The sequence below is a fragment of the Rhinolophus sinicus genome, linkage group LG05, assembly GCF_036562045.2.
Source record: "Rhinolophus sinicus isolate RSC01 linkage group LG05, ASM3656204v1, whole genome shotgun sequence".
NCBI lineage: Eukaryota > Metazoa > Chordata > Mammalia > Chiroptera > Rhinolophidae > Rhinolophus > Rhinolophus sinicus.
In genome coordinates, this window is record NC_133755.1 from 82,744,450 (window position 1) to 82,769,180 (window position 24,731).

Genomic DNA, 24,731 nt, shown 5'->3' on the forward strand with positions numbered 1-24,731 from the left:
GTTAAAAAACAGATTAGAAGCAGCCAAAGAGATCATTTTACACATCAAGAAAGACCTGTAGAAATTACCCAGAAAATAGCACAGGAAAACCAAGATAGAAAATGTGGAGTGGAAGAATAGCAACACAAATTTTCATCCAGTGCAGAAGGGAGCAGAAGTTGGTACAAACAACTTGAAAAACAATTTAGCAAAATCTAGCAAGTTAAAATATGCGTGTGGATGCCGCCGGGCATTCCCAGGTTCCAGCCCTTAGGAGCCAGGCACTAATTTCCATGGCTGCTGAGCACACAGCTGAGTTTCTGTCAGGAAATTGCCCTTACTGAAGGGAGCTGCCTCGTCCAGAATAAGCTCACTCCCTCCTCAACATGCAGGTATGAGGCCCAGCCTCCTCGCCCCAGTTTGGGACGACTTGAAGGATAATCCCAGCTCCAAACCTGAGGCATCTGTTGTAATCACACTAGTTCGTCTTGTCTCACTACCCAATCCTGCCTCCTTCAATTCCTTACAGGTGTTCTTCCAAACAGCGCTCCCCAGTGGGCGTCCTGCAAGTAAACGTCCAAATCTATTTCCTGGAGAAACCAACCCAAGACATAACTTAGAGGGAAATGCACCAAATTACACCTCTTGAATATATGTTCATCACAGCAATACAAAAACTTGGAAACAATCAAAATGTTCATCAACAGGAAAATGGATAAACAATATAGTTATACAATGTGAAAAAAAAGAGAGAAAGAACTAGAATAAACACGGGGGGGGACATTTTATATAATCTTGAAGTGGACAGATCTTTCAAAAGTCTATTTTATACACAAAAGTTTCTAAGTTTTATGCAGTATACATGAAATGTAGAGTCTATAAAATGAAAAATTTACCATAGACACATTTTTAATATTTCTTCTGGGGGAAAAATAAGAAAAACATTTTAAACCAACCATGTAAAAAAATTGTCACATAAGCAAAGAGTTAACTTCCTTAATATATAAAGAGCACTTACAAATCAATGAGCAAAAGATTAACAACCCAATAGAAAAATAGGCAAAGGATATGAACAGAAAAAGAAATGCTTAAACATATGAAAAGATGCCCGACTTCAGTCATAGTAAGAGACATATATATTAAAACTACAATGAGATACAGTTTTTTTCACTTACCAATTTAACAAATGCTAAAAAGTTTGATGACATTGTGCTGGCATGGCACTCTCATATTGTGGGTGGGAGTATAAACGGGCACAGCCTCCATAGAAAGCAAATTGTCAGCACCTATAAAAAATTTTCTTAAGTTTTGATGCAGCAAAAGTAAAAGAAGTAACTTGATGTCTAAGACTATTGATTTCCCAGTCCAGTGTCTCAATTTGCTGATAGACATAGGAAGTTGTTTAAATTCAATTTTAAAAACTCTCCTTTAATTTTTAAGTAAATTCCTCTTATTTTCTCTTTAACTTTCCCAAATTACCTCCCTCACGGAGCAGTGCAGTCTAGTGGAGAGAGCGCTGGATTTGGAGGAGTAAGATGGGAACTGAGGGTCTTAGAAATAGTCGGAGCTGGAAGGGCTCTTAGAGCTCACGACCTGCCTTCCCCTACCTCCTCATCCTCAGAGGGCCCAGCCCTTTGTTTTCCCCACTGTAAGCTCCAAATCCATCAGGCATTCCTTCATACAGCCCAGGAGAGGCTCTGGCTGACTTGCTACCATCCAATTTGGAACATCCTCATTGAAGAGAGCCTCAGGTAAGCCCTGTCCTGGCCAGCTCTTGTGGTGGCCATTGCTGAGTCATTGACACTATTCTAATTTCTTGTGATGAGGATAGCTAGCTGGCTTCAAGGACACACAGATGACAGATCTGGCCACAGTGACTTTTTATAGAAGGAAGGAACATCTTGGGCCTGGAGGCAGGTCCCCAGAGCCCCTTGGGTCTGTCCAGTTACATGGCCAGTCTGGAACAGGCCTCCCTGTAACCCTCACCTGGCTCACACCATCTCCTGGAGACTCCAAAGGCTCCCGGCCCACCCTCGGACCACTCCACCAACCTCAGCTCCACATGTGGGGTTCAGACAGCCCTGAGGTGGGGGGATGCTCCCCTCTGGCCTCCTCAGGTACAAATTCCCCTCAAACACCAGCCTTAGGACTCCCACCCTCCCTGGTCCCTTGGTCCTGGGTTCCAGGTCCTCAGGGGCCCCTCCCAAGTTGCCCTCCTTCCTGAGCCCTTAAAGTCTTGAAACCAACCCCCAGCTTCCTCCAGGAACCACCGAAGGATCCCTAAAGGCCTTCATGCCCACCCCACCCACATCCCTGGCCGCCAGCCTCCCAGCCATCCCCTCCACCCTTCACTGGCCCTGCCTACAGGCCTGGGGGCATGGGAAGGGGTGGGCCTGGCCACAAAGCCCCTCCTCCCCTTGGCCCTGCCCAGAGAGCGAGGGATAAAGGAGCACCAGAGCCGCCTGCCCCGATTCTCACTAGGGCTGCAGCTGGGATGGACCCTGCAGGGCTGGATGGCGGTGGCCACCGTGGCGGGGAGAGCAGCCCCCACTCCGAGCAGCCATTCAGGTAGGGATCCGGGTCTCAAGAAACACAAAGAAGGTGGGAGAAAATTCTTTGGGGTTTGGCCTGGCCATTGAAAGCCCAGTCTTTAAGAATTGGGGGTGCATTTCGGGAAGGAGGGACTTCCTTGCCCCTCTACCCCAACATTGGAAGGGTCTAGAGATCGTCTCCCAGCCAGTCATCGTCCAGAGGAGGCTGAGACCAGATAGGGTAAAAGGCTCAGCAGGCTATCAGCTGGGCAGGCCTGGCTCAGGGTTTGACCCTTTAGGACAGGGTCCCACCTGTTTTCTTTCTCTTCCACCCAAGAAAGCTTTCTCTGCCGGTGGCCTCTGGTTTCCTGGCCACCTCTGTAGCCCCAGCGCTTAGCAGGGTGCCAGATGTTCGTAAATATTTGAATGAAACCCATCAGGTTGAACATTACAGAGTCATTCTTTTGGGGGCGCTAACTCACTGGGCTGTCATCAGATTTATTTTTTTTATTTTTATTTTTTACAAGCCCTAGGTGGTCAACCTTGTGGTTGACAGCCCACTGGCCCATGTGGGAATCGAACCGGCAGCCTTCGGAGTTAGGAGCACGGAGCTCTAACCACCTGAGCCACCAGGCCGGCCCCTGTCATCAGATTTTTATACCTTAGCACACGTTCCTTTTGCCGACAGCTAGAAGAGATCAGTTCTCCAGAGAGAACTGAAGTTTAGGTGAAGGAGGGACAATTATAGGGTCAAGGTCTCAGTGCCAGTGGTTTTCCCACTTCCCTTCAGTGGAAGAAAGGCAGCCAGGTAGCTAGAGGGAGACAAAGAAGGCCTCCCCAGGCCCGAACCTGTGACCTCTAGCTGCTCTCTCGCCACCCCTTGGCCTCAGAATTTAGCTTGAGAAATTCCCCAAATCCAGCAGCCCTCACCTCTGACAAGTCGATCTTAGTTAACTAGAGAGTTATTGGGCTTAAATGAGGACACCTGCGTTATAGTCCTTGCCCTCATTCCGAGTCCCAGCCTGTTTACCTCTCTGCGCCTGAGATTGTGAAAACGAAACATGACTCCTGACTTTTAAGGTTTGTTTTGAGGATTAAATGAACTAATTTGACATTTCCCCAAACAAAATGTCTTTTATTGGTATGTTAAGGGTGTGTGGGTAGAGGGCCTAAACAAACAACACAAAAACAAGTCTAAGCAATGCTGTTAAATCGAACAGGTTTCTTTGCAGAACTTATCAGAGCCTTTAATATGTTTATGTACAATAAGGAATATGTAAGAAACTGTAGGGTTTCTCAAATCGATTTGATCACAAAACCCCTATCCCCTTTTCTTGTGGTTCATCTAAGGGGTGAGCCCCACTCTGGACTTGCTGGGAGAGCTCCCTGACTGGAGGAGCTAATGGGATGGCCTCTCTGGGCAGTCCGGGGGTCGGCCTCATCGGTGGTCTTTGGGGAAAAGTCAAGCTTTCCCAGCGCATCTTCCCTCCCTGAGGCTTCCCATTGGTGGACTGGGGCAGGAGGCCTGTAGGGTGACTGGCTTCTCCCCTGGGAGATGAGGGTCTCCTCTCAGGTTCACTCACCCCTTCCACAGTGACTTATTTCTACCTAACCCCACATCCCACCCTCCACCCTCCCTACTGGCTCTCACTCGCTGGTCCCTACACCAGCCCAGCCTCTTCCTGTCTACCCCACACACATTGTAATTGGGATCAGAAACATACCAGTCCAGGCATCTTCTATCAACCTCCTAAAAGAAATGTGAAAAACCACATATCTCCACTCTAAGATATCGAATGTTTTTCATCATAATGTAAATCGAGGCAAAGATTATAATTTCTAACATATTATAAATTCTCCCATTTTAAAATGACTATATTACTCTTTTTTAATTCCAAAACATTTTTTTAAATGTTTTCAAAGCAATGTTATATCACTAAATCAAACGCTTTTCACCATTTCTGAATCTTTCTTCTCCAAGGCTGGTGCTTCAGGCAAGATTTTGAGGGATGTGTTCAAAGCACTCCGCCCACAATAGGCTCGCCCTGGGTCTTCTCACAGGGGGATCTCAGTTTCCCCAAGCCAGGCAGTGAGAAAAACTGCAAGGCACCAAGGGGGGAGGCAGCCTGTAGCTCTGTGTAGAATCTCCATCCAAGGTACTTCACGTTGCTGGGTTGTGTCCTGCCCATGATCTGGCTGTGTGGGCAGCTGGCCGGAAATGGCAGCCAGCTGCCGTTGATCCCGGTGGGTTTGAATAAGCATTAGGTCGTTGCAAAAGTAATTGCAGTTTTTGCAATTATTTTTAACCTTTTAAACCGCAATTACTTTTGCACCTAATACATTATTCTTGTCATGTATCCAGTGGCATCTGTATACCAGAGAGATTGAACATATAATGTCATCCATTAAAATATATATAAACAGGCTCTCACACTTTTGCATAATTCCTTTTTCTCCTTGAATGCCTACTCTAGTCTACTTCCCACAGAATTTCATCCTGATATAAATATTTTTATTCTCGGAAGTCTCTTACTAATCAGCCTATTATTATATGTTCCTGTAACAAATATATTTGTGAGACAGAAATTTTAATTTTTTTCTAGATTTAAGTATTAGGAATGCTCAGTTGATCAAAACAACTTAAATACAGAGGATGCCAAAAAGATGTCTACACATTTTAAGACAGGAAAACTGTATTAAAATTATAATACTCCATATATACCAATAACAAAAGATGAATACAAGTCACGTTTGACTTCTGCAATTACAAGAGGTGCTCAAAGTGGTTACCATCAGCGTCCAGACACTTCTCATTATGGCAAACTACTGCTTGAGCAACATTGACCAAAGTGTCCACTTGTATACATTTTTTTGGCGCCCCCAAAAATGTGTAAATATTACACATTTTAGCTGTTAATTACTAAATAATAAAAAAATTTTCTTTATGAAATTTTCTCCTGATATAGAAGGGACTGCTGCTTTCATTTTCCCCTCGAAAACCTCATGTATCCATGGATAAATATCACTTATTGCTAGAATAAGACAGGGTTCAACATCAATTTCAATTTTTAATTATTATAAATTGAAGCACTGAGAAATCTTGTTCACAGAAATAAGTGGATGGAAATGAAAGGTGATTTGTTATAGTAGGGGTACTCAGTTCTTTGGATTTCCTTTGAATTAAATGCCCGTAATTACTTAGTGGTCTGTCATCAAAAATTATTATTTTCAAATATATAGTGATAGAAAGAGAACTGACTCTGGGTGGTGAACATACAATGGGATATATAGATTACAGAATTGTACACCTGAAATCTATGTAACTTTACCAATTTTCACCCCGATAAACTCTAATTTAAAAAAAAATTACTATTTAAAGATGTCACTTTACATCCCTGGCCTTCACAACAGCTTCCATAAAAATAACACCAATTATTCTGATAAATATATTATTACATGATAATGTCACAATGATCATTGTAATAATGATTATTATTACCAGCACTTGTAAGGCCTTCCCTAACCACCTGTCTAGAGCAGGTGCCCAGCCTGCCAGCCATTTATTGCTGCTTGAGCCCTTTCCATGGCCTGCATTTGTCTTGGGTCTTTGTGCCTTTGCTGCGGGGCCGGGACAGGGGAGGCAAGTCAGGTAAGCTGTTGCGGGGTTGACACCTATTTTTATTTAAAAGTTTGATCTTTTGTTCCTTGTGGATTTTTTTTTCTTGCATCAATTTTGAACTTTTAAAAAATTGCTCTGAAATATAATTTCTATCACTGAGATTTTTGGTGTCCCCCGAAGTGTTGTGTCCGAGGTGAGTGCCTCACTGGCCTTCTCCAGCTCCGCCCCTGGTTCTTGGTTCTCTGCTGTCACCTCGGTGGGGGCTCCCTGGGCAGCTTCCCCGTCCAAGGGCTGCACATGTTGCTGTAAAGAAGGCACCATGTGACCACGAGCCAGGCATGTTCACCGGGTGCCTGTCACCTGTCCTTCCCTCTCTCTGCCTGTTTCTCTGCCAGAGCCTCTCTCTGGGACGCTCTCTGGGGAATGGTGCAGACCACTCTAGAGCAGACGCTTGGCCTGGCCATCTGTGTTCTCTTGGGACTAGCCTCTGGCCTCTGTCCCCGTCCCTGCTGTCCTGGTCACTGCACCTGGGGGCTCATTCCCCCTTCAGGCAAGGAAGCATCTGACAAGCGCAGAGGTGTCTCTACCTTGTACCTGTCCCAGAGCCCTGGCTCAGGCCTGGACGTGTAGTAAATTCTCATTAAACATTTGCCTGACTCAGCCTCCTCCCACCCTTCCCTTTTCTACCTCACACCCTGACCCTCAAAAGCCCCTGTAAGAGTGATGATGATGGTGACAACAGCAGAGTGATGATAAAAGCTGCTTGTCATACACTGTCTCCTTGAAGTTTGTCGTCACCCCCTGAAGTAAGTACTAATACGGTCTTCATTTTACACATGAAGGAACTGAGGCATGGAAAGGTGAAATGCCTTGTGCCAGCTCACACAACCAAGACGTACCAGGAAGAGCTGGCTGTGTGATTTGTGGGACCCAGCACAAAAGGAAAATCAGGGACCCTTGTTCAAAAATATAATTATCTCAAGATGGCAACAGCAGAGCATTAAAGCAACTGACTGCCCAGGCTCTTGCCCAGGAAGCCCGCTCTGGTACCAGACTGTGAACCCAGAATTCTGCCTCTAAGCCCCATACAAGGCTGCCTTTGGAGGAAGGAATAGTAACCACTGTGATGTACTGAGCACCTGTCTGTGCAAAGTCTTCAAACACCCTTGAAACACCCCTGAGGCATTATTTACTCTCATGTGTAAGGCTGAGGAAATGAAGCGTTAGAGAAGCTGAGTTACCGCCCAGGGTTACCCAGAGGGGTCAGGATTTGAACACAGGACCAACTCGAGAGGCTGTGTTCTCATATCACACAGCCCCTCTTGATAATGGGGCTTGGCATGACTTAGACGATCTTTTAGGAACCTTGCCCGAGGGGCCTATCCCTGGGGGTCAAGCTGCCGCTTTGCTCAAGACTGGAGAGTGTCCCAGGTTTGCAGATACTTCCAGCGAGGCTTCTGCTTCCACGGAGATCGATGCAGGTAAGCAGGTCTTCTCCTCGACCGGTTGTAGGGAGGGGGCACAAGAGGAATCGTCCCTTCATGAACCATGCATCTTGCAGAGCCTCTTCTCCCCTCAGCTCCCCGTTCCAGGTAGACCTAGCACCGAACCCTAGAGAGGCTGTACTTGTCTCCTCACCTTTCTCTTTCCCGCTACAGCTATCAGCACCCACAGCCCCCAGGACACCTGGAGTGGGGCCGCCGCCATTCAGAGCCACTTGTCAGCCTGCCAGGACCCCTGCTGGGGCTGACCCGAAGGGACTCCGAGCCCACCTACCTGCCCTCTGTGGCTGTGGGTTGGGGCTGGGACGGAGCTGGCTGGGGCACGGAGCCTGGCCTGGAGGAGTTAGCCATCAAGGAGGAGCTTGGTGGCAGTTCCTGGAAGTCCCTGTTGTCATCATGTGAGTCACCGTGGGCACTGCAGGTGGGCACAAGTGGGATCTGAGACAGGGTTCCTGCTCTGCCTCTGAGCAAGGTTCATATTTCCCTCTGCCCCTCTCCCTCCTCAGGATTCCTGGCCAGAGGGAAATTTTCCTCCCACTCTGCTGCTCTCTGTGCTCTAGAAGCAGAATACCCAGGTGCTTGTGGAGTCAAACCAGTTTCACATGTAGCTGTGTGATCTGGGACAAGTCACTTAACCTCTCTGGGCCTCAGTTGTCTCATCTACAAAAGGACACTGTTAATACTACCTACCTCACAGGGTCATGTGAGGGGATGTGCTTAGCATAGTACCTGGCACAGAGTAGACACTAAATATTTAGTGTTTTAAATTATTGCTCTAATTCAGCGCTAACAGAAATATGTCACATATGTAACTTTTTGTAACACTTTTATTGAGATATAATTCACAACCCAAAAAATTCACCAATTTAAAGTATGCAATTCAATGTAATACAGTATATTCAAAGTAATACAAACATTATCACTGTCTAATTTTAGAAGATTTTCATCACCCCCAAAAGAAACCCATTAGCAATCGTTCTCCATCCACCCTGTCCCCCCAGCCACTGGCAACCACTAATCTACTTTCCATCTCTATGGATTCGCCTGTTCTGAATATTTCATATAAATGAAATCATACAATAGGTGGGCTTTGTGTCTGGCTCCTTGCACCTAGCATAATATTTTCTAGGTTCACTCATCTTGTAGCCTGTATCAGTATTTTATACCTTGATTGCTTTTGTTTCATTCGTTCATCAGTTGATGGACATTTGGGTTGTTTTTGCTTTTGGGCTATTATTAATAACATTGCTATGAACATTCAGGTGCAAGTTTTTATGTAGACTTAAGTTTTTCTTTCTCTTGGGTAGACACCTAGGAGTGGAATTGCTGGGGCATATGGTAACTCTATGCTTAATATTTTGAGGACCTGCCAAACTGTTTTCCAAAGTGGTCACACCGTTTTACAATTCACACATGTAATTTAAAATTTTCTAGTAGCCACAATAAAAGAAAGCAACAGGTTAAATAAATTTTAATGACATGTTTTATTTAACCTAATATAGCAAAAGTTATATATCAAATATTATCAATACTATTATTTCAACATGTAATCAGTAAAAAAATCATTAATGAAATATTTCAGTCTTTTTTGGTATTAAGCTTCAAAATCTTGTGTACACATCATGCTTACAGCACATCTGAGTTTGCACTAGCTTCATGTCAGGTGCTCAATAACCACATGTGGCGAGTGGCTGCCATACTGGACAGCACAGTTCTAAACAGCTGCATTAGAGACTGAGAATTCTGACTGGACTCTGAGCTGCTTGGGGGCAGGACCTCGTGCGCCCACAGAGCCTTGCTTGCAGCAGTCGCTCAGGAGATGCAGCATGAATGAGTAAATGAATGAATAGATCCAGTTTTCCCCGACAGCCACTCAAGAAGATCACAGCTACTTCCCGGAGTCTCAGCCTAAGTCAGACCCTGTCCAGGAGCTTGTGGCCCCACTTCAGAGCATGGACCTTCAGGTACAGCAGGTAATGGGGGAGGGGGAGTGGCAGAGGATGGCAGGCTGGACCTCTGGGATGCCCAGACCTGCTGGAGGGGGGCCCTGTGGTCCCTGGAGCTGTGTATGGGGTGGCAGTGTGCATGCGTGTGGAGATGTCCTCTGACTCTGCCCGTGGCTGCAGAGGGAGCAGAACAGTCAGGACATTGTGTGTGGCATCTGCATGGAGAAGGTGTGGGACAAGCCAGAGGCCCAGCGGACCTTCGGCATCCTGCCCAACTGCACTCACGCCCACTGCCTGGGCTGCCTGCGCACCTGGCGGAAGGGCCGGCAGGACTTCCCGCGGGATGTCATCAAGTCAGTGTCATGGAGAGGCCCACAGGGAGGGAGGAAACGCCCCAGAGGGGTGCGGGCTCGGCCGGCCTGTGGGCTTGTGACTATTCTCCTCTCACCTCTCAGGGCCTGTCCCCAGTGCCGAGTCCATTCCAGCTACATCATCCCCCACAAATTCTGGGTGAGCAAGGGGCCTGAGAAGGAGCAACTCATCAGGAACTTCAAGGCCCGGACCAGGTGAGCCTATAGGGGGAACGAAACTGGGGTTCGGGAAGAGGGGAAGACAGCCCCTGATCTATTCGAGCTCACTCATGGTTTCCCACCTGGGATCCCTCATATCCTGGAAATTCAGAGTGGTGTAGATGGCAGGTGAGGGTGTGAGCTATTTCCATTATTTCAGAAAGCCCAGTAAATAATGGTGCGTGATTAAGACAGCAGCAGAAGAGCAAGGCCAAGTTTCTCCTCTGACCTGGCTCAGGATCCATGCAGGCCAACTCTGGTTCTTTCAGCATGATGAGAAGACCTGCCCGGCTTTTATTTCCGATTCTTTTTTTAAGCAGGAAAGTAAATTGATATGAATACATGTTGTTTGTTTAGATGATCTTTGAAAACATGAGGTCTCTGGGAAGGAGACTAAATGACAGCCCTTGGAGAGAGGGAAAATTTGGATAGGTTTCAATCTCTTGGGGAGGGTATTCAAAATCTGAAATTAGCTACAATTGCAGGTTCTTAATTCCATCTTCCCAAAGGGTTAATTACACTTGTAATATGCAAAGTATATTTGGATAAAGTACGGCATAAAGAAGGTCTTGCCTCTACCTGTGAGATATTCAACCTTATTGGGAAGACATTTGGATTTTGCCTGAGAAATGTAATATCTGCATCAACAGTTACTGAGAAAAAAACTTGGGTGAGTCCCCCAGAGGCGCAGTATATGAGCTGGTGTTCAAGAGGAGTAGGGGCTCCTCAGGAGAAAAACGAGAGCACTCCAGGCAGAGATAGGTCTACGTGGGAGCAATACTTGCAGCTGGGGTACTGGTTGGGGGTCCTCAGAAGTCATCTAGGCAGGAGGGGAGAACCCAGGCCTGAGTATAATAGGAGACAACATAAATGGAATGGTTCTCACGTGTGACAGACTTTGCACATCACACATTCCAGGAAGTCGGGACTCTTACTATCCTCACACTGCAGAAGAAGAAACTGAGGCATGGTCTATGTGACTTACGTGAGGAAGCGGGGTTTGAACCTGGCATTCCGACTCACAGCACGTCCTAGAAGGAATGGTGGGGAGGGTACTGACTTGAGAGGGAGGAGGGCCAGACCTGGGTGGCCAACGGACCATGAATTTGAAAGGAAAATTGAAAATGACTAGGTTTCCAGCACAGGTGGCCACAAGACTGCTACTGTCACCAGAGCTGGGTGAGGGAAGCTGTTGGGGGTTTGGGCAGGTTGAATGTGGGGTCTTTGTAGGCTGTCTGGATGGAGCAGTCCTGACACTGGGTTTGGCCAAATGGTAGGAGCTAGAAGAAGAAGGGATGGCCATCCAGAGGGATTCCCAGGCTTCCCACGTGGGTGGTCAGTGGAGTCCTGCATTCACACTGGGACCGCAGGAAGTGGGAAAGACTCAAGTGTGTCAGAGCCGGCAGAGTGATAACACAGGAAAAAGGCCACAAACATGCATTCTAGCCTTCTCTCCCTCTCATCTGTCTTTCTCAGCAAGAAGAAAGCTGGTCCTCCTTGAGTAGCTCACAAGTGGTCTACAAACCCCTCTTGTATCTGACCTTTCACCGTGAATTTGAAATCTCAGAAGTGGGAAACGTCTTAATGTCATTAACTAGCAATTATCAAATCATGTGACCACCCCTCAGTACAGGACATAGTTCTAACTTGGTTAGAGACACATTTTAGGCTTATGTGCTATCACCCCTCCTTTGGTGGTATTTTTGAAACTTAGTTCTGCGGGCCCAAATCGAGATTGTGGGAATTAGAGAAAGGCATCCCTTGACACTTTACTGCCATCTGCTGGAAAATAGTGGGGCCTGCATAAATGTGGTGCCTTTGTGCTGAGTGCTTTCTACCCAACCTGGTGTGTCAGCCTTGAATGGTCCTTGCTCCTGGAACAGGGCTTGAAGGAGCTGATGTTCTCTCCTCCTGCCCTTTCATAGCCAGATCCAATGCCGGTTTTTCATGCGAGGCAATGGCCGCTGCCCCTTCAAGTCTGACTGCATTTACCTGCACCAGCTCCCGGATAAGGCCCCGACCTCTGACCGGCCTTGCCCTGAGAGTACGCAGCTGGCCTCTGGGAGTGAAGTGGTAACAGCGGGGAGATGGGGCAGGGGAGGCTGCTGATTATGGTTTATAACAAATGTCTGTGATAAATGTAAAATATGTTGCCTGTGACGTTAATGGCACCTTCTTGACTGTTGCACCTTTGTGTAATGTACAACCTTCCCGACCTTATGTGTCAGCCTTGATTCCCTTGTTCCTGGGACAAGTAGGGTTGAAGCGGATAGCTTTTCACTTACTTCTTTTTTCTACTCTCAGGTGCTGGGCCCAAGAGCGTTGCCAGGGGGCGCGGAGCCGGAGGACGAAGTGTTCACAGATTGCGTCCTGGCCATGGCCTGGGATTTAGAACTCCTGCGTGATCCCAACAGTTCTTACCACGGACTCTTGTAATCAGGGTCAACATGTGGGGGATGGGGGGCTGAGGGGCAGGGTTTACTAGGTGGTGGGTCTTTTCCCTTTTGGGGCTTGGTGGGGAGTGAAAGTAGCTAGTCCTCCCCCCTCATGAACATGGGGATGGGTGGAGGGCTCTGGGGAAAGCGGAAGTGTTCTCACCCTCTTGCTAGGGGCTTGGATTTTAACTTTGCTCTTTTGTAGAAGGATTCTAATAAAATGCACCTAAGCTATCACTGCTGGTGTGTGAAGAGTGTTGCTCATCGCACAGGTGCCCCACCCCTACCCCAGCCAAAGGTGGATTCTGCATTCCATCTGTTGCAGTATCACTCATCACTTAGCCTCTGGAAAACTTCACTTAACGCTCATAAGCAAATGAGTGGACAGGAAAATAACATCTTAGTATTATGAAAATAGTAACGATGCCACAGATCCCATAAGAGAAAAGTACATCGAGGATCTCCCAGGGTTCTTAAACCATGCTTAGAATTTTTCCCTTCCCATTGGCTAGAATGCAGACCTTGGAGGGCATGAACTATGGCCACCACAGAGTACAGCTGGTCGTTGAGGATGGACAGGGCATTGAAGGCTATTTAGCATTCTTGGCTCTGCCCACTACTTGTCAGGGCCTGCCTCCGCAACAGCTGGTGATTTGAAGACCAAAAACATCTCCTATAAAGTTAAAATTGCTAACCTGCGATAGAGATGTCTGGAAGAAATTCCTCCTTGCTATTGTGGCCTTTGTGAAGCAGGCACTCTCTAAGAAATACTCCTTAGTATTTTCCAACAGCTCCCTTGAAATTATTAGAAAAAAAAATAAAAATTTTGGCTCCAGTGGAGATCAGATCCAGCTCAAAATGTTCCTATGGTTTCCCATACTATTCAGAATGAAAGGCCAGGCCCTCTCTCTGACCTCAAGGCCTCATAAGATCTGGTTACTCCTCTGATCTCATCTCCTATTTCTCCTCAGCAAGTACACTCTGCTCCAGCCACATATCTGCCCCAGGGCCTTTGCATTTGCTGTTCCCTCTGCCTGAAATGTTCTCTACCTGACCACCTATCAAAAATTACCCCTCCCTTCTCTACTATATTCTTGAAAGTGCTATCACAATCAGACTTTCTATTGTTCACTTATTTTAGTTGTCTGTCTCTCCTCACTTGAGTGTTCGCAACAGTGAGGACAGGGTCTTTGTTTTGTTCCTTGTATCCCCAGCCCTAGGTGCTCAGGAAAGATTTATTGAATGAACAGATGTGTATGTGGCAGCAGATGCTGGGAGGATGGGAATTACAAGCTAACACCCAAAGTAGGGTTTATGGGACGCTGTGGAGCTCTTCTCCCCACTCCCTTTAGTCCCATCGTTTGCAGTGATCCTCTAGGACCCAGTTCCAACTATGCGTGGAGGCTTCCCCACACCAACAAGCAATTCTCAGATGACAGCAAAGTGTCGGAGAAGTCAACTCAATTCTGACACTATCTACCCAGAGATAGAATCAGATTCCACAGGTAAAAAAGGGCTCAGTCCCACAAGATCACCCTCAACTTTAGAGGCCAGGCTCGCAAGCTCATTGCTTCTAACCCTGGTTTCACATCAAAGGGCCCCACAATCCCTTCCTTGGTTTTGATTAGTTTGCTAGAACAGCTCACAGAACTCAAGAAAACCAGTATAAGCGTACTCACTAGATTACCAATCTATTCCCAAGGGTATTAAAGAATATAAATCAACAGGTGAAGAGATACTTGGAACAAGTTCTTGAATGAAGGAGCTTCTGTCTTTGTGGAGTTTGGGGTCCATCAAGGTAGACGGAAGTGTTCTGCTTCCCCAACGTGGAAGCTCTCTGAAAAAGGCAAAGGAATCTTTTTTGGGATTTTTATAGAGGTTTCATTAGGTAATCATGATTGACTAAGTCATTGGCCATTGGTGATTGATTCAACCTCAACTCCCCCCTCTTCACTCCTGGGGAATCAGGTGGGACTGAAATGTTGTCTAACCACACGATTGGCTCCTATTGGCAACCAGACCCTTGGGTGGGGTCCAAAAGTCACCTCATTAACATAACAAGAGACACCATTGTTGCTCTTGCTGGGGAAAGGGGTTTGGGAGCCATAAGCCAGGAACTGTGGATGAAGACCAAATACATCTGACAAATGTATTCCAGTCACCTGAATGAATACAAACATATATTTCTTATAAATCACAATATTGCACCTCACCTCCCTTGGCTGGAAGCCTGTCTCCTTCAGCAGATTTCCTTCAACTGAAGCGCTGGAAGGTGGAGCCACTCCGGCCCCTTAAAAACAACCAGAGCAAGGCTGCGTCTTGGTCTTTGGGAAGAAGTTCAAAGAAGGTATTTAACCATATAGATGGCATTAGGTTTTACTGCGACTCCATTCTCAAGGATATTTGTACATCAAATATTTCTGGGGAGGACTGCAACCCTTATGATGGCGGTTGATGGCCTGTGAAAGAGGTGATGTTACGGTGGGGTGGTAAATTGTGATCAAATCCTATAGCAAAGGCCATGATCTACAAGCAACATGGGCGTCAGATAAAATTCAATGATGCTTAGATCCCATCTATTGTGCACCCCCAGTCCTACTTCAGAGAGCAGTGGAGGAAGGTTAGGGGCAGCAGCTGAGGACCCGCCCCACCGCCAAGCCCCGCCTCTCTCCCCCCTCGTATGACCCCGCCCACAAACCGACCCCGCTGGTTGTGGCCCCGCCCCTTCTAGGGTACCCGCCTAGCCTTTTCTCGGTCCTCTCCGGCTGGGACCATCTCTGGCCCCGCCCCTTCCGGCCTGCCCTCGCGCCCCTCCTCACGTCCGGCGCGTGACCGCTCGCGCGTTTCTCGCGGGCTGCGGATGTCTCGGCGCATCTCGAGCGCTGAGGCGGGAACGTGGCGGCCGCCGGAGGGTGCCCGCCGCCGCGTCTGGGCTAGTCCTGGAGTCCTCCCTTTCCCCAGGCCTTGGCGCTGTGGCTCAAAACCAGAGCGGGAGCGCCACGCGGGCCCTGGGCATGGCAGCCGCAGAGGCTGCGCCCTCTCAGGCTGAGAGCGCGGACCCCGCGCCCTGGGCGCAGCTGGAGGCCCCCGCCCGCCTCCTGCTGCAGGCGCTGCAGGCGGGGCCGGACGGGGCGCGGCGCGGCCTAGGGGTGCTGCGGGCGCTGAGCAGCCGCGGCGGGGAGCCCTTCTGCTGGGACCGCGTCCTCGAGGCTCTGTGCCGGGAGGAGCCCGTCGTGGAGGGCCCGGACTGTCGGCTGCAGCTGTAAGTCCTCTGCCCGGCGGCTGGCGGAGCCTGGGGCGCCGCATGTCATCCACCGTCGTGTGAGGCAGGGGCTGGCGCTACCCCCGTTTCCTAGAGAAGACCGAGACACTGAGAGGACCCCACAGCCAGGGGTCCCTGGCGCGCACCCTGTGCGGAGAGGCATCCAGCAGACCTTCATTGAGGACCTACTGTGTGCCGGCCAGTGCCGTGCACCGAGACCTAAGGCGCGCCTTCTTTTCGGTGTGAATGAATAACAGTGGACTCAAAGCTATTTTGAGCGCATATTCCATCTCTTAAAAAAACCGAACTTGTATCTCCAGTATAGACATACTTACGTATAAAGTATACACGCATGTTAAAATACGTACATTATAAAGTATACGGAAATTGACATTTAAAATGGGATAAATGACAAGCATCTGGTTGTGGTGGCTTTATATTAATTTTCAAAGCATAATTCACATTTTAGGGCAAGATCACGCCTTAAGTGGTGTTCTTGATCATTTCTAGTCTTTATGGTGACTGAACTTTTGCCTCTTTGTGTAGCTGACAATTCCTGCTGGGAGCACACGTGTCGGCTCTGCCATTTTATTATTTGGTGGGGCTTCTGTTACTGGTATTCAGTTTCTTTTAAGGCGTCCTTATAAGTCGTGTCCATTTTGTGAGGGTTCCGTTTTGTTAAAAAAGATAATACTGTATAAAGGCACTTAACTATCATAGTTATTTAAAATTGTACACAAAGTAAAAACAGTGAGCGAGGTGCGGCCTTCAGTCTCTAGGGGTCAGAAGAGAGGGCCTTTCATTCTTAGATACCCCTCCTGCCTCAGAATTAGGCTGGAGACCGGAATATGGAGGGCCAATCCATATTTAAAAATTGTCATACTTTCTTGTGTTTTAGATAAATACAAATAGAAGTTTGGGAAGACTTTTCTTTTTTATGTAAAATGAGCGTGGATCTATTACAGAGTAGGTTTCAGTGTGAGTTTTTGAGCTGAAATAGATGTCAAACGGTAGGTCCCAGTGTAGACTAGATGCTCAATGAACACTTGTTGAATGACTCTTGTGCTGTCCCTGTCCATCCACATTGACCCGCAGGCACTGCCTCCTAGCCCTCCATCTGTCCATTGCCATGTAGCTTTTAGCTCTACCCAGCCTGCCCTGTGTTGCTTTCGTCTAGACTCTCTTAACTGCTTGCCCTCCCTCTGCCACCCAGGAAACCATTGCTGCTGCGGTTGCCCCGGTTATGCCAGAGGAACCTGATGTCCCTGTTGATGGCGGTTAGGCCGTCACTGCCTGAAAGCAGGCTCCTTCCTGTGCTGCAGATTGCACAGCAGGACCCAAGCCCTGATGCTGATGCCTGGCTCCAAGCCCTGGGGGAGTTGCTGCGAAGGGATGTGGGCACCGGGGTCTCCATCGAGGGAGCGTCCCCACTGTCTGAACGGTGCCAGAGGCAGCTCCGAGACCTGTGTAGGCAGCTGCGCCCGGGGGGCAGGAAGGTGAAGTTGCCCCAGTCTGCAGACCCCAAAGAGGAACAAGAGGAGGACAAGGACCCCCAGCGGCCTGGGAAACGGAGAAAAGAGCCAGAGGAAGAGCCTGCCGGTCCTGAGGGGGAGAGGGCCCCCAAAAGGGTCCGGTGTTTGAGGAGAGAAGAAGAGGAAGGTCCTGAGGAGAGCGCTGGACATGAACCTTTGGAATCCCTGGCAGATGGAAGAGGCGCATCGCCCATGAAGAACCAGCCTGTCGTGACGGCTGAGCCCAGGAAGGCCAGTGAGAGCCTGGAGGACGCTAAGCGCTCAGCTGAGAGTTTGGAGTTGCCCAAAGCTCTCCAGGTACTGGGGTGAGGAGGCTGAGTTTAGAGGGATCCTTCAGGAGGGGGGGCTTATCCAGGGCGGAAGCCAGTGGGGACGCTCTGTCCCAATTGGGATGACTAGTCCTTGGAGCAAGGGGAAGGAAGGTGGGGTTGAGGTAAGGGAGTTCCTAGACGTAGGAAACGCTTGGCCTAATTATCTATAACATGAGATTAAAGGGTGCCAGGCAGGAAGACAGGCTTCAGAGCCACCTCTGCCACCCCTCCTGTGGGGGTGGGGGGAATCGTGCCAGCATCCAGCCTGCCCTCCCAGCGCAAGGCCTGGGTCTACCCCCATTAGGGTGATGCAGACAGAAGACAGAGCTAGTCTAGACAGCTGGATTTGCACGGCCCTTGGCTACCGTGAGTTCTTAAGCACTTTTCAAGGTGTAAGCTTCATGGTCTTGGCTCTCTTGAATCATCTCTGCCCACAGGCTCCCACTGACCTGGGGCCTTCTCAGGACAGGGAGCCAGGCCTGGGCTGGGGGCCGTGCTGTGCGGGGAGGGGCTGGGCTGTGACTGGGCTCTCGTCTGCAGGACCAGGTTCCCAGGCTGCAGCAGCTGCTCAAGACCTGCGGGGAGGTGACTGGCGCTACTCTGCTCACCATAGCCTTTCTTCCACCTTCTGCCTGGACCTCAGCCATGCCCAGGGAAGCCCCAGTGCAGTGAGGCACAGGCTGTTTGGGGGTGGGAGGGTGGGGTGAAGGTCTAAAGATAGTCACTGCAGGGCTTTCCTTCGCCCAAGTACAGATAACGTCGTCTAACCCCAGACAAGTTCCTGTCCTCTGATAGTGTCTTCCGGGGTCCTCTGCCACCCACTGTAGTGGAAGGGGTGGCCTCAGTGACTTGTCACTAAGCACTCTGCCAGCCCTAACTTGGGATTTGCCTTCCCAGAGGTTGGAGGGGTTGGAAGACGCCGCCCCAGCTGAGCTGCAGCTTCTCCATGAATGCAGCCCCAGCCAGGTGAGTCTAGAAAGACTGCCCGGCCCTGAGGCCTTTTTCCATTTAACTTTGTTTCTCTGCCCATGTGGAAATTTGGGGAGGGGATTCTGTTGGGTATTTTGGTTTCTGGCAGGGGTCACCCTGAGTGGTTTCTTTTAGCCCTTAGCTCCTCCCAGGAGGGTAGCTCTCCCAGCCTTACCTTACCCTGGAGTGTTCTTGCCCGACGCCTTCTGCTGCCCAGTTGGCTTGAGACAGCTTAGCAGAGACAGACTGAGTGTCCCTGTGTCCTCCCCCTTATTCGGCAGGTGGACCTTCTGTGTGCCCAGCTGCAGCTGCCCCAGCTCTCGGACGCAGGTCTCCTGCAGGTCTGCACCTGGCTGCTGTCCCTTTCACCAGATCTTAGCCTCAGCAATGCTACTGTGCTGGCCACAAGCCTCTTTCTTGGACGAGTAGGTGCATTGGGATACCATCAGACTGCCAGGCACAATGGGGGAGGGGGTAGTGTGAGCCCTGAGAGGGTGGTGCTGGGAGAGGGGGTTCCCAGCCTTGCAGGCAGCTGGCCTGTCCAGGCAGCCTGGGGCAAGGGAAGAGCATGGACCCCTAGGCCTTCTACCCACATGGCATCTAATTCCTCCTTCTTGGGCCTCAGACCATTCCAGAAGCTGAAGGGATTTGGGATCAGGGGAAGGGAATTATGTGTCTTTTCCAGTGGTGGGTCCATGGGAGTCCTAGATAAAAGACCTTTTTTTTCCGCTCTGTAACATGTATCACCATCTGAAAAACATGTCTGATAAACATTTATTGACAGGAAGAAGAAATGCCTTAAATAGTATTTTCCTTCCCATTGGCTGTAGATTCTCTCCCTGACTTCCTCCGCCTCCCGCCTGCTCAGGATTGCCCTGACTTCCTTCTGTGCCAAGTATACCTACCCCGTCTGCAGAGCCCTCCTTGGCCCCGTGCTCCGGGCCCCAGAAATCGGTAATTCTGGAACCAGCCTTCAGCCAGGGTGGCCCTGGCAGGAGTTGGGTATCCAACGAGTAAAGCCTTTTGCTTCCCTGACGATGCCCCTAGAACGAGCTGAGCTTTTGCTCCCTGCTAGTCCTGTCCTCTCCTGCCATTTTCCCAGGCTTCTCTCCTCGCTGTCCCCCACCCAGGTCCAGCTCAAACAGAGTTACTGTGTTGCCTTATGAAGGACGAGGCCCTGGAGCCAGACATGCGGCTTGTAATGCTGGGGTGAGTGTGCAGGCCTCCCTGCTGGCCCCACTCCCACTTTCTCCCTCTGGCCAAGCCCGCTCCTGGCATTCTGGAGTTGGAGGCGGCTGGGCACCAGGCCCTGTGCCCGAAAGACAAGGTGCCCCTCTCACTGTTGCCTGAACCTGGCTTGTGCCTTCCCACCTGGGCCCGTGCACGTTCCATCCCATGCACCTTCTCAAGCCCGGGACTTCAGTTTTCCGTGCCACATGCCTTGGTAAATGCAGAGAAGAGGTTGGAAGGTCCCGGCTCTGAGTAGTTCAGTGTGGTTGAAACATGGCACAGCAGTTAAGAGCACTGGCTCTGGAATCAGACAGACAAATTCAAACAGGTTATTCCATCTCTCTGAGCCTGTGCTTCCTCATATGAAAAATGGGGATAATATTCACTCTGTAGGATTTTTCTAGTTATTAAATGTGATAATCCATATAAAGACATCAGCACAATATTTGGTACCTAGTAAGTGCTCAAAAATTATTAAATTGGTGTTAAACATGGCTATTAAAATTAGGAAGTCAAGATACACATAGAAATAATGAGTAGGTAAGACCCCACTGGACACCAACATGAACTACAAAATGCTCAGTTTAAATATGAGAAGGAGCTAGTTTCAAAAATATCAGCCTCCACTTACCGAGCCCTCTGTGCTTTAGATTCATTATCTCTCTTAGTCTTCATGCAGTCCTGTGAGGTAGGTGCTGCTGCAGCCTTAAAAAGCTCAGAGAGGTTAAGGGACCTGGCCAAAGATCACACAGCCAGCGAGTGATAAAGCTTGGGCTCAAACCCAAGTCTGTGCATCCAAGAAGCCACACTGTCCATGCGACCTGCTGCCTGTTCAGCCAGGCGGAGGACTGCACAGCAGGACAGGAAGTGCAGCTGGGGTGGACCTCACCGTGGAGTGGGCTCCACAGGTCGTGTGTGTCATCTCATCCATCGTCATCCTCTTCCCTTACCTTTTGTACTCGGGATACAACTTTCAACTTTCAACTCCTGGTTGTTTTTCAGGAGTCCTTTGTATATCTCACTGCCAAATCTGTCATTGTCAGCTCCCAGGGGGCTTGGGTTGTGGCCTTCTCAGCACTGAGTGTAGCTCTGCAGCAGTGGCTACTGGGCAGCCACCAGCGGCAGGGGGGCTCTGACTTCTTCCTCTGTTGGGATCTTGCTCTGCCTTGGGGTAGGACCAGTAGAAACCCAGGCTCGGGTGGGAGGCCAGGCTTGACTCACTGGGGCCTGTGATTACAGACAGATCTTGGAGCTGCCCTGGAAGGAGGAGGTGTTCTTGGTGTTGCAGTCGCTCCTGGAGCGGCAGGTGAGTAGGCACTTTGGGGAGGTGTGGACAGAGTGCTGCGGCGGTTCAGTCCCGTCGGTGAGGGAGAGGCATGCAGGACAGCTGCCTACAGCAGGGTGCCCTGCGACAGGGAGTGTCCCGGGGCCCGAAAGATGGGTAGCAGAGAGCTGACTGCATGGTAAATCCCACCTCCGTCTCTTACTGGCTGTGTGGCCTGGGGAGCAACGTGGTGATGTATGTGTCTAAATTAATGTTTTCGTGGGTAATAAATTCATGTGTTCACAATTTTGGAAGCTCAAAAGGATTTAGTGAAAAATATTGCCCCAGCCATCCAGATTCCTGTCCCCGGGGCTCATCAGTGTTACTAGGTTCAGGGGAATCCTCCCAGAGAAGCTTTATATCTACGAGGACACATGTTTAAATGTACTTTTCCTTTGCTTTTTACATAGATGGTAACACCAAGCTCAGTATTCTGTATTTTGCTTTTTTCACTTAACAGTATATTAGCAATTTTTCCATGTCAATTCCTAAAATTCTGCCTCTTTTGTTTACAACTTAGATCTTGACATAACTTCCTTATGCCTCAGTTTCCTTGTCTACAAAAGGGGAGTGATGATAGCAACGTACTTCATAAGACTGGGGTGAGGTTTAAATGGGATGATTGGTCTGAAGTGCTCCGAATGGTGCTTGATGCATAATAGTTTATTAAATTATGAAGAGCCATTGTTATTGTGCTAGCAGGATCCCTTGGGACCTCTCAGTCCTGTGTATCTTCAACCTCTAAACCAGACTAGGGATCCTTGGACTCCCTTGGTCCTAATCTGAGCCTTTGTAACAGTAACCACCATTTTCTGAGAACTATGTGCCAGGCTTTCTGTGCATTATCTCATTTAATCCTTGTCACAGTCTTCAGAGTTAGATGTTATGAGCCCCATTTTACAGATGTGGAAACTGAGGCTTAGTTTGGGTAAGTGTGATCTGCCCAGGGTCACCTTCTTAGGAAGTGGTGGAGTTGGGAATTGAATGCAGGCTCCTTTCTTGTGCTCCTGTCCCATCTCCCAATGTGTGCAGGTGGAGATGACCCCCGAGAAGTTCAGTGTGTTGATGGACAAGCTCTGTAAAGAGGGGCTGGCAGCCACCACGTCCATGGCTTATGCCAAGCTCATGCTGACAGTGATGACCAAGTATCAGGCCAACGTGAGTGTTGTTAGGGCTACAAGGGCTGGTCCTGCTGCTCTGAATCTGCCATGAAGTTTGCCGGCGAGAAAACCCTAAATATTAGCCAGGGAAACCACCAGTTTAAGCCCAGGCCTAGGAAGTGAGACTGCTTAGGAGTTCATTCCTCCAGCCAACACTTCTGTGGGCCAGGTGCTACATGGGGCCTTGGGGAATCAACAGTGACCATAACTAGTCCCTGTCCTTGACTTGACCCTCTCCCCTAACGCTGGGCTAGCAAGAGCAGAGAGATGATAAACAGATCATTGTAATATCTGGTAGGAGCCAGGGCTTTTGGTGGCAGAGGAAGAGGGGGCAACTAAACCTTGTTCGTGGTTGGGAATTGGGACAGGCTTCCTGGCTCTTAAAGGGTGAGTGGTAATTACGGGCGGGGATGGAGGAAAGGGCATTCCAGGCAAAGGACTGTAAGTAGTGACTGTCCGAGGGGATCTACAGGTAGTTCATTGTAGCTGGGGCCTAAAAATAGAGTAGTGGTGATAGGGAATGAGGTTAGAGAGCTAAAATACCAGGAGCTAAAACTTGCATAGCCCCTGCTACATCTCAGGCACTGTTCTAAGCCCTTTACATACATACTTACTAGTTTATTCCACACGTTAGCCCTAGGAGAAGACACTATTATTAGCTCCATTTTTATAGATGAGGAAATTGAGATTCAGAGAGGTTAAAGTAACTTGCCCAAGGACATATTTCCAGGCTATGGTAGCATCTTATGGAGAGCCCTGTAGGTTATGGTGAGGAGCTTGGATTTCATCTTGAAGGCCAGATGTTCTTGGCTGTTGGCTCTTTATCCTTTTCTTGGGAGTCAGAGGCCCATTTGATGATCTGATGAAAGCTGTAGCTCCTATTAGAAAATTGAATATATAAGCACATATGAGGAGGCTCCTGGATCCTCTGGAGACCCTCTGTAGATCCTGGAAGGAGGGCCTCCAATATGAGACCCCAGGAGTTATCCCAGGGCCCTCAGCTGAGTGTCTTGGTCAGCTTTGCATTTTATAAAGAAGGCTCTGGCCGCTGTAAGGAGTAGGGGTTGGGGAGTGAAGATACAAGGCGGAGACCCGTCAGGAGTTTGTAACAACGGTCAGCGCAGAAAAAGTGTGACCCAGAAGGAAGGTGGCAGCCACAGTGGAGTGTCTCTGAACCTCAGTTTCTTCATCTGTAAATGGGAGGGTTGTGAGGATTATATGAACTGATGCATATAAAGTTCTGCCACATAGTAAGCACCTCAGTAATTGTCAACTGTTACTAATGTGGCTGACTTAATGAGTTGTGCAGTTAGTATTTGACCCCAGGTCTGCCTGAATCCAAAGTCCTCGCTTCACCACAGTGAAATACTGAAGTTCCATCACTCAGGGCGTCATCTCGTCCTTGTGCCCTGGATTCCTCTCTCCTTCGTGAACAGAGCCCAGGGGCAGAGGGGTGAGGGGAGGGATGAGCTGCTGCAGTCCTGACACAATTCTTCCTTCTCCCCAGATCACTGAGACCCAGAGGCTGAGCATGGCCACCCCCCTGGCACTCAACACCACTTTCCTGAGGAAGTCTCTGCAGGCCACCCTGAAACATCTGGCCCCCTGACCTTCCACCAAGGGACCCACCCTCCTCGCGCTCCCTCGCCAGCTTCCTGAACAACACTTCTGCCCTCAGCACCTCACCCTCACCCCTTGCCTGGGGGCAGACGTTAGCCTGGCCATCCCACGGATCAACTGCCTCCCTGTTCAGGCGGCAGAGAAGCCATCTTGGCCTCCCAGCCAGCAGGGAGTCCTGGGCTAAGGGGCCTGGAGCAGCTGGATTTCCAAGGGCTGCTGACACTGCTCACTCCTTGTCACTTCTACCTCAGCTGTGGGCACAGAAACTTTCCCTTAGGCCTCTGCAGGGTCACAGCCGACCCAGAGTAGACAAATGACATTGCAGGAGCTCTGGGGGCCCTGTGTGCTCAGCACAAATCTCTTGTGCTCGAATGTATGTTACGATCTGTGTTGTTTCTGACTTGAATAATAATTTATCAGTTGTATCTAATAAAAAGCAGGAAGTTCAGTAATGTCTTACTGGAAGTTGTGCCTGCTTTCCTGTTCACTCTGGGTATTTGTTCAAAACCAACTCTACCCCACTCCATCCTGCTCAGTGAGAAGGGGCATCTTTTCCCTGTGAAATGTTCTGTGAGGGGAAGGTGGTAGGGTTCTGAAGTAGATTCATTCATGTTATGGGCCAGATAATGTGATACCACCCGTGCCAGCCTAGTTGAATAGGTGAGGTGGGCAGCGGCCCACTGGAGGCGTGACTTGAAGGCGGGAATGACGCATTCTGGAGTTGGGGAAGGCTTTTGGGCAG

At 49.2% G+C, this 24,731-nt stretch overlaps 1 protein-coding gene and 1 long non-coding RNA gene across 6 annotated transcripts; one reads left to right on the forward strand and one right to left on the reverse strand.

Moving 5' to 3' along the window:
• Positions 1-8,557: 8,557 nt before the first annotated feature.
• On the reverse strand, positions 8,558-15,492 carry LOC141571633 (uncharacterized). The gene is made up of 3 exons (XR_012496553.1): positions 15,401-15,492; positions 14,795-15,040; positions 8,558-14,418 (listed from the first exon to the last, which is right to left on the reverse strand). It is a non-coding gene; the product is annotated as an uncharacterized LOC141571633 (long non-coding RNA).
• FANCE (FA complementation group E) lies at positions 15,383-24,437 on the forward strand. 5 transcript variants are annotated; one of them, XR_012496552.1, is made up of 10 exons: positions 15,383-15,843; positions 17,057-17,672; positions 18,227-18,271; positions 18,584-18,652; positions 18,937-19,080; positions 19,486-19,609; positions 19,786-19,864; positions 21,129-21,191; positions 22,242-22,367; positions 23,877-23,899. XR_012496552.1 is itself a non-coding variant. In XM_019738848.2 (10 exons), the coding sequence occupies exons 1-10, from the start codon at positions 15,596-15,598 to the stop codon at positions 23,976-23,978; spliced, it is 1,620 nt and encodes a 539-aa protein (XP_019594407.2). In that variant the 5' UTR covers positions 15,391-15,595; the 3' UTR covers positions 23,979-24,437. The 5 variants fall into 5 exon arrangements, 4 of the variants coding, with proteins under 4 accessions (XP_074188945.1, XP_074188943.1, XP_019594407.2 ...); XM_019738848.2 differs by having other exon boundaries at positions 15,391-15,843; positions 21,125-21,191; positions 23,877-24,437; XM_019738849.2 differs by having other exon boundaries at positions 15,429-16,083; positions 21,125-21,191; positions 23,877-24,437.
• Positions 24,438-24,731: the final 294 nt, after the last annotated feature.